The sequence below is a fragment of the Etheostoma cragini genome, chromosome 20 (assembly GCF_013103735.1).
Source record: "Etheostoma cragini isolate CJK2018 chromosome 20, CSU_Ecrag_1.0, whole genome shotgun sequence".
NCBI classification, from domain to species: Eukaryota; Metazoa; Chordata; class Actinopteri; order Perciformes; family Percidae; genus Etheostoma; species Etheostoma cragini.
The window spans coordinates 5,983,475-5,993,991 of record NC_048426.1 but is presented as its reverse complement, the minus strand read 5'-3'; the positions used below and the strand labels follow the sequence as shown (position 1 = coordinate 5,993,991).

At 37.8% G+C, this 10,517-nt stretch overlaps 1 protein-coding gene across 9 annotated transcripts in view; it reads left to right on the top strand.

Annotated features, from left to right (window-relative positions):
• map4k5 (mitogen-activated protein kinase kinase kinase kinase 5) overlaps positions 1–10,517 on the top strand; it is a 35,355-nt gene that overhangs the window by 10,244 nt on the left and 14,594 nt on the right. For all 9 annotated transcript variants that reach the window (XM_034857567.1, XM_034857571.1, XM_034857569.1 and 6 more), the window contains exons 4-13: positions 3,492–3,582; positions 4,581–4,645; positions 4,776–4,831; positions 4,928–4,975; positions 5,808–5,850; positions 5,961–6,033; positions 8,679–8,810; positions 9,073–9,135; positions 9,257–9,338; positions 10,268–10,384. In XM_034857567.1, the coding sequence (XP_034713458.1) occupies positions 3,492–3,582; positions 4,581–4,645; positions 4,776–4,831; positions 4,928–4,975; positions 5,808–5,850; positions 5,961–6,033; positions 8,679–8,810; positions 9,073–9,135; positions 9,257–9,338; positions 10,268–10,384 (770 nt within the window). The remainder of the gene's footprint in view (positions 1–3,491; positions 3,583–4,580; positions 4,646–4,775; positions 4,832–4,927; positions 4,976–5,807; positions 5,851–5,960; positions 6,034–8,678; positions 8,811–9,072; positions 9,136–9,256; positions 9,339–10,267; positions 10,385–10,517) is intronic.

Sequence of the window (10,517 nt, the reverse complement as noted above, 5' to 3'; positions counted from 1 at the left end):
GTGTGTGTGTGTGTGTGTGTGTGTGTGTGTGTGTGTGTGTGTGTTCCCAGCGTGAGCCATTAAATTATGTCACCGCCTCTCATTTCCAGCACGAATGCTCCACAAGTTGTCGGCGCGAGGTCGTGCGCCTCTGTGTTTTTGTAAGCTGGCACGTGCTGCACATTCAATTTCGGCATTGTTGGCTGGGAAGGAGGATTGGCCAAGTTTGCCTGTACAAAACTCAGTATGATTCTCCATGTACAGACCACAGGGAGTCAAACAGCCTTAAATATCTGGTCAGAGAGAGACACCACACTCTGAAAAGAAGAAGTATTTTGCTGGAGAGGATGGAAAAACATGAGGGATTGCTTTGTCAAAGCTAAAAAACGGCCCTTATAGAAAGAGTGTTCGTAACATCAAGAGGCAGACAGTTATTTCAATTATTTCCTCACACTGGAGAAGCAACACAAGCTTTTTTTGGTTAAAAGGTGATGCAAACAATTAAATTGAACTGAACTGATCTATATCTGTAGTAAATATCATTTGTGCAAACGTAAAGGATAAATAAGGAGTACAGAAATAATACACAGATAAAGAGTGTACATAGGCCTAGTGTACAGCTAAGTTTTATGTTAAATAGGGTTAGAGTAGTGTTACATTTTCTAGTCAAACATGGCCCTAGCTATGTTCCCCTACATGTATCACAGATAAGCATGTATTCCACGTGTTTTCCATGTGACCATTCATATTCTCTCTGTTCATTTCCTTCTTTATAGAGCTGTGTAGATTGAATTATTACTTTATGTGATCACTATTATTATTACTTCAACACCCCCTCTTTTTGCAAGAGTCACTCCTTTCTAGGCTTCAGGTAAACAGCTTTAGGCGGACCACAGAATCAAACAGGTTTGACCAGGAGGAGGGACGGTGCTTTGAAGTGAGTGACAGAGTGAGAGGAGATAGGAGTGGTGAAGCTTTCTGGCTGCAGGTACTGTGGGGCACATCGCAGGTTAATCTGATTAGTTAGATGGTAAATAACTACTTAAGACCAAATTAGTGTTGTTCTTTACTTTCTGACCATTAAGGGACGACGGGGAAAGGAGAGCTTTTTTCTTCTTTTCCTCTTGCAGTGAGTGTACGCACTTTTAGTCTTTCTTTTTTAAACACTATTATTACATCTCTCACTATACCTCTTTTCTTCTTATGACAGGTCATTTTCCCATTTTCGTTGTGTTTTGTCATTACTGTCCCTGAGAAGTTGGCACCCGCCTCCTGGATGTTTCTATTAGAAATTCTGCTGCAAGCCGTTTGGGTGTGGAACAATGTCTCATCTCTGCATGCAGTTACATTTATTTTCTATAAGGTGTTATGTCAGAACAGAAGCAGTAACTTTTTGAATGGTTTTCCGATCTCCTCGGATTGTTCGTAATTATTGATCTATTTTCCCTTTTTAATTTAAAGTTAGCCTTATGTAAAAACTGATAGAACATCCATCAAACCATATTAGCTTGAGATTGGCTTAGCTTAACATTGAACAAGACTTAACACTGAAGCAATAAGCGAGTGTATATATATATTCAGAGAGCAGAGGGAAGCGCTCAGTCTGACAGGAAGTGGACAAGCTCTGTAGGCCTAGACCTCAACTCAAAGAGAATATTGTCTTATGTTTTTTTTTGTTTTTTTTACTAAGCTCAGATTTATGTCACTGAAATTACCCTTGCTCAAAATGTTGTGGCTCCTTGCACAATTTCTCTCAGTCACCAGTAGTACCTCCTCTGAAATGACACAAAATAAAAAAACAATAATTAATAAGTTATCAAAATTGTGACCTTTCTCTAGCATTATTTAGCAAACAAAGAATACTTTCACGTTCGTCCTCATCAAAGCAGAGAGAGAGCGAGACATTCATCTCAAATTTTACAGATAGAAGGGAGGTGTTCAAATTGAATGATTGGCACTTTTTATTCTTTTTACAGACTTGTCAAGTCTCTCCCAAGAATAATAAAAATATATGGACAGGATTAGCTTTTAGTAATTAATCATTGAAGTCAGGTCTCAAGCGTGCAGAGACAGGACTGTGACAGGGTGCAGAACAAATGCGAGAACTCTCACAAAGAGGATTTAAGCAAGAAGTTGAATCAAGCTACTTAATGTCCTATATTAGTAGATTCATCCAAAGCTACCATGTAAAACCAGTTGGATGTACAATTATGGTCACAAGGAATAAAGGTACATAGTTTTTGTTCTTTTATGTAGTTTAGACAACTAATATTTACATCATCTCAAGCTTTCTGATGTGACTAAATACCCGAAATGTAGCTGATTTAAAAAAGAAAGAAAGAAATTCACCGGTTTGTTGTTTATCAGCTAGAAAGTTATAAACGTGTTGGCATTCCAACCAGATTTTAATTCAGAGGCTCATGTGAGAGAGCCTAACCCCACCCAGACAGGCTGAAAACAAGACTGCTCTTTTCATTGGGTAAAAGCCTTGTTTGTGTGCTCGAAAAATGCCTCCGTGTTCCAGGATGTATATCCAGAGATGTTTTCTTCCAAAATTAAAATGCCCCTGTATCATTTTAATTAGACTACACCACAAGCCCCCTGGAGCTATGTATCGCAGTAAAGTGCAGGTCAACAACAACTTTTTGTCTTCAGGCCACAGCTGGGGGTAGTTGCCAAACCTAGCTTGTTACTATTTTGTGACACTGCTGATATTTATTATAGAATGTATCCATCAAAAGACCAGAATTGACACACTCAACCATACGTAGAAAAATAAATAATGATTCTGGCAGAGATTGACCTGAAATTTAATCTTGACCGAGGCCTTTTGATGACAGTCTGTTGATAGAGCGTTGAAGTTGGCAGAGTCTGGTAGATCTTAACCTCCTGTTAATGTATTCCAGGACTACGTCTCTGCACAATTGGGAGCAGCTGGGCTTACATATTTTAGTGTTCTTACTTCCTACTGGTCGGATGTGTTAAGAGTGCTTTGCTGAACTGGAAAGCGGCCTGGATATCAGCCTATACCACATAAACTTTAAAAGTACAAGGTGTTCCTTCTGTTTTTATTGGCTGTTGTACAATCTGCTGTATTTACACAGAGATGAATTATTGTACCATATAGTCTGACGGAAATATGGGAAGAATTTGTTCTGTGGTTTTGAGTTTGGAAAACTAATTGGAAATGTGTTTTCTGAAACCTAAAGTGTAAGGTGTGCACAACCTTTGTATCATTTGTACATCAGCTTGTATTATATAGTTTTTTTATTTAGACATTTCAAATTTAAGGTTTGTTCTAGTGTGTAAAAAAGAAAAAGAAAAAAAAGGAGATGAATTCTGGCAATGAATCATAAACAAAATTGTTGTAATTTCATACCCACAATACTTTTGTGAGGTGTTTATTTCCAAATTTATAATGTCTCATTTTAAAATGAAACAGTTCCCTGGCAAAAAAATGTAAATCTAACTTTTTGTCCATGTGCCTTTGTGATTTCTCCCTCTGTTTCCAGGGGATGATTTTTCCATCATACAGCAGGAAATCTTCATGGTGAAGGAATGCATGCACCACAATATTGTGGCCTACTTTGGGAGCTACCTCTGGTAAGAGCCAGCTTAAAATACTCCTGCTGTGTCATTTTATACGCTATGTATTTATACACTTTTATCGTAGCCAGACAAAGGTGGAACATTTGTGGAATTCATACGTTACTGTCAAAAGCATTTAATGTCCCAGAGCCACTGCCTGAAACTCACATGATGTAATTATTCAATTAGTCACACCTGTTTGTGAAAGTGTGACTGAAACCTTTCAACTGACTCATTCATGTGCTGACTAGGCTTTTCAGCGCCAGGATGCAGCTCTTATGTTTTAATGGAGCCTATTTTTTGTGGCTGGTATTTGAGAGGAAGTAGGGCCGGTCCGCCCACCACTGCCTCAGACTTCCAGCAGGTTTAACTGGAATATGAGTCTCTGATCTGTTTTATATGGCTGTTAGTCCAGAGAGATGCATGTCTTATCACAGCAGGCATGTCTTATGCAGTCTCGCCGCATGGAACACAAATGGTTTCTGTAAAATGTTAATGAGCAACCCACCATGCGTTAATTTTTATAAAACTCGATTAATTGTATTAGAAGAACCACAGTTTTGTGGTGGAATCCAGTTTCCGTTCAGACCTGTTTCCTGACATAAAATAATTTCCATGTCCAGCTACAAGGTTTGAAAAGTTGCACAGTTGTATCTAAGGCAGTGTACAGTACCATATTTTTACCTCTGCTGGCAAAGTGTCAGTTTGATCACAGTCACACTGGTCTTATCACTGGTCTTATTTCTAGCTATTTGTCAGAAGGTTGTCATCATTTTTCTACTCAACCCACTCTTCTCAGACACCTCGTTTATTAACATGTGTTCGCCATGTTGTTTCAGGAAGGATTGTTGGTTTGTGCAACATAACTTGTTTAACAAGAAACCTTTGTAGAATACTTGTGCTGCTTATGTTTTGCTACTTGTCAAAATAGTTACTTAGCTGTATAACAAGTGTGTCTAGCTAACTAGCAAAGCAGCAGTTCCTATTGTAATCATTTTCTCTGATGTCATCAGTCGAGAGAAGCTTTGGATATGTATGGAGTACTGTGGTGGAGGATCTCTGCAGGACATTTATCATGGTGAGCTTCTTTCTTATTCATTACTTGAAAGATGCAGTAGTAACATATTTTAAAATACTGTATATCCATTGTAAAACTTATTTTTGTCTTAATCCTTGCCTTGCAAACATGGAATGAAATTGTATTATAGTGACGGGACCTCTCTCGGAGCTTCAGATAGCATATGTCTGCAGAGAGACCATACAGGTAATGGCACTTTTAAATCAGTTATACAAAAAGAATATTTCAAAGCTTGGAATATCAGTTGAACTCATTACTGAATACATTCATTTCCTTTTATAGGGTTTGGGATATCTGCACAGCAAGGGCAAGATGCATCGTGACATCAAGGTATCCTAGCTTTTCTACTTTGTTTTGTTCTCTTTTAGCATTAATCTTGGCCACTTCAGACCTATTATTATATGCTACACATTGACACTTTGCCTCATGCCAACGGAGTCAGATTAACATTAAATCTTTTAACAACAAATCTCAAAACAAAGAGAATGGGAGGGGGAAAAGAAGAGGAGTAAAACTGACAAAAAGATGCAGCAGTTGCACAGCTTGAGAACAATTAATATCACTGTAAACTGTTGTTGGTCCTTAAGCAGTTTAAAGGTCTGTTCTCTCTGGTGCAGCAGCACGCTACAGAGGTGTGAACTGAAGTCACACAAATGGTGTAGCTGGGAATGTGTTCACTTGAAAACGTGTCACTTACAGCGGTTTTGAGGTTGAGCTGAAGTTGATCACGCCTGGTACATGCACACCGACTGGAGCCTCAGTCTCATGTGTTATCACAGAAGGTCAGGGCTGAACCTATTATCTTTACTCAGCTCTACGTAGCAAGCACTTCCTGTTTCCTTTACTCTCACCACAGGATGACACCAGGGAGACAGTCAGTCACAGCCAGCAGAAACAGTCAGTGGAACTGTCAAAAAGTAGTAATACTGGTGAAACTGTACTCGCAGTCAGATCAAAAACATACCAGCAGTTAATGCTTCAGCTAAACCAGATGTTACTGAGAAAGTTCAACATTTGTCACTGTGTTTTATACCCGTTGAGCACATCAGCTCAGCATTTCCAGCCACAATCTCATGATACCAAAATATTATTATGGTCTCTTGATAGATGTATTTTCTTGTTGTAAAAAAAAATATTTAAGCAATGTTTTTTTTTTTAACAGGGTGCCAACATACTTCTTACAGACAATGGAGATGTGAAGTTAGGTAAATTGCTCTTTAGCTTTTTTATTCTCAAGGAACTCTTGAACTCTTCTCTAGCTTTCAGTCATACGTGGATTACATAATCTGAAAAGCCCTGTCAAACCTTGTTACAGCTGACTTTGGAGTTGCAGCCAAAATAACAGCAACCATTGCCAAAAGGAAGTCCTTCATTGGAACACCTTACTGGTGAGTGTGTCACCCTTATCAAATGAGCCATTGGGCCTTGTTTTGTTAAGCAATTTTTATTTTTTATTTTCAATAAAACATTGTAGCGTTTTCTAAAGCACATAATGGATCAAATGTATACAAACAATATATGGCCGTGTTATGCAGAAACTAGCTAATGTGAAAGATACCCCCCAACCCAAGCCATTGGGCTTTTGACTTTCTTGAATAGGTAAAAAAAAAAAAAAAGTAATAGACCTACACATTATAAAGAAAAGCGATCTAATCTGAAAGTAGCACAAGGAAACAATGCAAGTAAGCAGAGATGGCAAAAGTACTGACTTCCCGTACTTAAGTAGTACAGATACTTGTGTTAAAAAATACTCTGGTTAAAGTAGAAGTTCTGATTAAAGTTCTTTACTCAAGTAAAAGTAACAAAGTACAGGCTTGGAAGTTTCCTTAGAGTATAAAAGTAAATGTAGCCTTGCAAATGAAAACCATTTTTTAGAGTGCAAGCTGTGAGACTTCAGTGGACATGGAAAACAGGCTTTAATGGATGTCTGCCAATAGGTCTAAAATATCACATATATGATTATTGTGACAGAGACTGGGACTTGAGGTTAATACGATTCTGACTGAGTAGAAAGAAATTAATCCAATTGTGATTTTGTGAGAATTTTCAGATCCAGTTCTCTTTTTTTTCTTCTCTTTTTTAATCTTCCCCTTAACATTTAAACAGGTGTGTGTGCGCTCGCTCAAATATGGCTTCTGGAAAGAAAATAAAGGCTAAAATATGAATTACTAAACCGAAATTAATGAATAGGCCCCCCTATATTTTAGAAGTAGGGTAAGGGTGATTGGGAATCTGTTAAATTGTCTTGCAGTGGTGCATCCAGTGCAATGTACAGTAGCCTACTGCATTTACAATTAGATTGAATTTGGTATTGATGACTCAAACAATAATAATGGTAACGCCAGTGAAACTATTTTAAACTTTTTAGTAAGGACTAGATTAGGACTGTAGTTAAAGCTGATACTGGTTTTCAGCTTTGCTCCAGGTGGGTCTGTTAAAACACGGACGGTGTGTGTGTGGTTCTGCGAACAAATAAATAACATTGTAAAGGCTACCATACACAATGCATAAAGGAATCATATATGCTAGCAAATAAACACTATTAATTCCATTATCTTAATGCGGGGTAGTCTAACTGTAACATGTAAATAAATACCTAAAATACAAACGTGATCAAAGGCGTTTAACAGTCAGCACGCAGCAAAAAATAGCCTGGTGTAATCTAGCTAACAGGTGAAGAACACAAACAACAAAATTACTAGCTAGCTAACTTTAAATGTGCCAGAACTACAGAAAAACACAACAGGCTTAAATGAACTGACAACATAAGTTATACGACTTACAGTTCTCAAGGATGCACACGCACAATCTCAACTGATTATCCTCCGGACAGCTAGTCTCTTTCTCTTCTCTCACGCTGTGTGAGGCGCGTGTCCGCGCTATTCTCCGACATGACAACCTTTTGTACAAAAGTAAAGTAGCAAGCTAATTATATAAAATGTAAGGAGTAAAAGTAAAACATCGGTACAATAATAAATAGTAAAGTAAAAATATTTGAAAAATCTACTTAAGGACAGTAACAAAGTATTTGTACTTTGTTACTTCCCATCTCTGCCAGTGGAACATACGTTTCAGTTTCCATCTGAAGTTAAATGTTGTTTGTAGAGCAGCAACAGCTCTGTTTACAACAGCAAAGTCACTATATGAACTCATAATGAGTGAAGTTTAGAAAGCATGAAGATTCAAGAGGTTTATTGTTCACAGACATCAATCAGTATCAGTCATTCATCCTGTTCTTCCTCCTCTGTTGAGGTCCGATGTCATTGACGAGTATAATAACTAGTCATGTGGACTTACCGCTAAAAGGCTAGGGGGGGGACTGGTTTGTCTCAGCCAGCAGCTAAGTTTAAAAGAATATGCAAAATTTCAAGATTCGTGGCAAACTAAGACAACAGTTAGACATACGTTTTTTATTTTATCTTGTCACAATTCGCTATTAGCCAAACTAGTCCGTTGTGTGCATGTTTAACATAACAGCAGTGAATGAGAGAGAGATTAAAATATTTTTTTCTACATGTTTATGCCTGTTGAACTGTTGTATTGATAAAATATTAGCTTTTTACTCACAAGGATTTTATTGCACTTACTTAGGCTACAGTAAGAAGTAGTTGCCTCCATCGCAGCCTATGTGTGCGTGTTTGCGTGTGAAAGGAGTTCAGCCCCGACACATAGCAGGGTAAAGGCTGCAGTCTGATGGCAAATACTAAAGTTTTAAGCCCCGGAGCTCGTTTTAAAACCGTGTTTTGGTACCCATCGCTAAATAAAATGATTTTCCTTATATATTGCGCATTTAGACTCGTCGTTTGTGATATGGTCATATCGTAATGATGATGATAATGATACTATTGGTTAGCACTTCTACATTTAATTTCTATATTCACATGATAGACACCACCTCTTACTATCCTGGTAACCATTTGTCCACAATTTGGCATATTGACCAGATGGTCTAGATATAAACTAGGTTTTTACCTAGTCTTGTTTCCTTTTGTTTGGAGAGTCGTCGCTGAATTCTTGTCCTGAATTTGTGCAGGATGGCTCCAGAAGTAGCAGCAGTGGAAAAGAATGGTGGCTACAACCAGCTGTGTGATATCTGGGCTGTTGGCATCACGTCCATAGAGTTGGCTGAGCTACAACCTCCAATGTTTGACCTACACCCAATGAGGTATGTTTTACTTTCCTTGAAAAAAGTCAGATGGAACGTTCTCAGGTGATTCTTAGGCTAATTTCTTCTAATGTGTTAGTGTAATGTAATCGAGTCTTTTCATTACTTCAATGGTGTTCCTTTTAAAACTATGTTTAGGTTAGTATAAGAAGAATTTGCAGGCTTACTTTACTTAAGTTCGTCTTACTTAGTTCTTAAGTCTGTCTACGTGTTGAAATCGACCGGAATTCTCCTTAATCCAAGTTTTTTTCTTTTTCCTCAGGGCCTTGTTTTTGATGTCAAAGAGCAGCTTTCAGCCTCCGAAGTTAAAAGACAAAAACAAATGGTGAGTGCCCCAGAATGTTCAGTATGCTTTTCTGGGATTACATTGTGATACTTTACACTTTGGTCTTAAAACTATAATAGTGACAGTCGTTGCATTAAAAAATAATTATCGTTTTCCCCAGGTCCACCCACTTCCATAACTTTGTCAAAGTGTCTCTAACAAAGAACCCAAAGAAGAGGCCCACCGCAGAAAAACTTCTATCGGTAATATTTTTCATTGCTCTTGTCGACATATGTTAAACATTTTATAATAGGAGACTAAAATGTTTACAACAAAGAATGTATTGCAGTTTTTTAGCCTGAACCTATTCACGGTGGCAATGTTGCATGTTAGCCAAGTTCCAAAAGTCATGCCTGAGTTCAGTCTTTTACAGTTTCTTACTTTAGTTGAAATTAAAAACTGCATTTATTGTATTTGCCTACCATTTGTGAATCCTGAGGACCAGAAAAAGAAGTTGGCCCAATGAGCTTTTGTGTGGTTTGGCTGAATTTCAAGCTGTTTGGGTCAGAGTCAGACCATTGCCCTAAATGGTTGTTTAAAACCCAATCACAGTCTATGTATTAAAGAAAAGTTATTAGCAATAACATTCTTCAACAATGTCAACAAAGCCTCAGTCAAGAGGACGAAGACTCAGGCTCCAGCCCTGTGTGCATGCATAAAAAAACTCTTTTAAGAAGCAGACAGTTCAGCTGCTTCCTAAAAGATGGTTTCTATTATCATTAACACAGTGCATGGCTCTGAGGAAAGGTGTTTCATCCTGATGGTCCAGGAATGTGATGATTAATGCAGGTGGTTTAATTACTCTATAAAAGTAAAAGTTGGATTTGATGTCCATTTCTACAGGGGTTTTGATGTTCCAGTTAGCAAGGACTTGCGTGTGAGATTACGAGATGTCAGACCACTATTATTATTGTAGGAAGTTTTTCCTCACCACTATCGGAGTTTCTGGAGGAAACTACTAGAACTGTTGGGTCCTTGTAAATTCTGGAGTGTGGTCTAGATCTACTCTATCTGTAAAGTGTCTTTAGATAACTCTTGTTATGAATTGATACTATAAATAAAATAAAATTGAATTGAATTATTCTCAAACGATGCTCCAGGTTATTATAACTTTTGTCTTGTTTTCATGCAGCATGTGTATGTGGCTCAGACGGGTTTGACAAGGAGGCTTGCTCTTGACCTTCTAGATAAGATGAACAACCCAGACAACCACCAGCATTACAGTGAAGTGGACGATGATGACCTTGAGGTAATGTCTGATTTGATCACATATAAAAACGGAGACACTGTGTGAAAATTGCCTTTTGCTTTGAAAACATTTAAGAAGGAAATTGAATCTCTATTCATCTAACAATGAAGTGTTTAAAGATGTACGCACACAA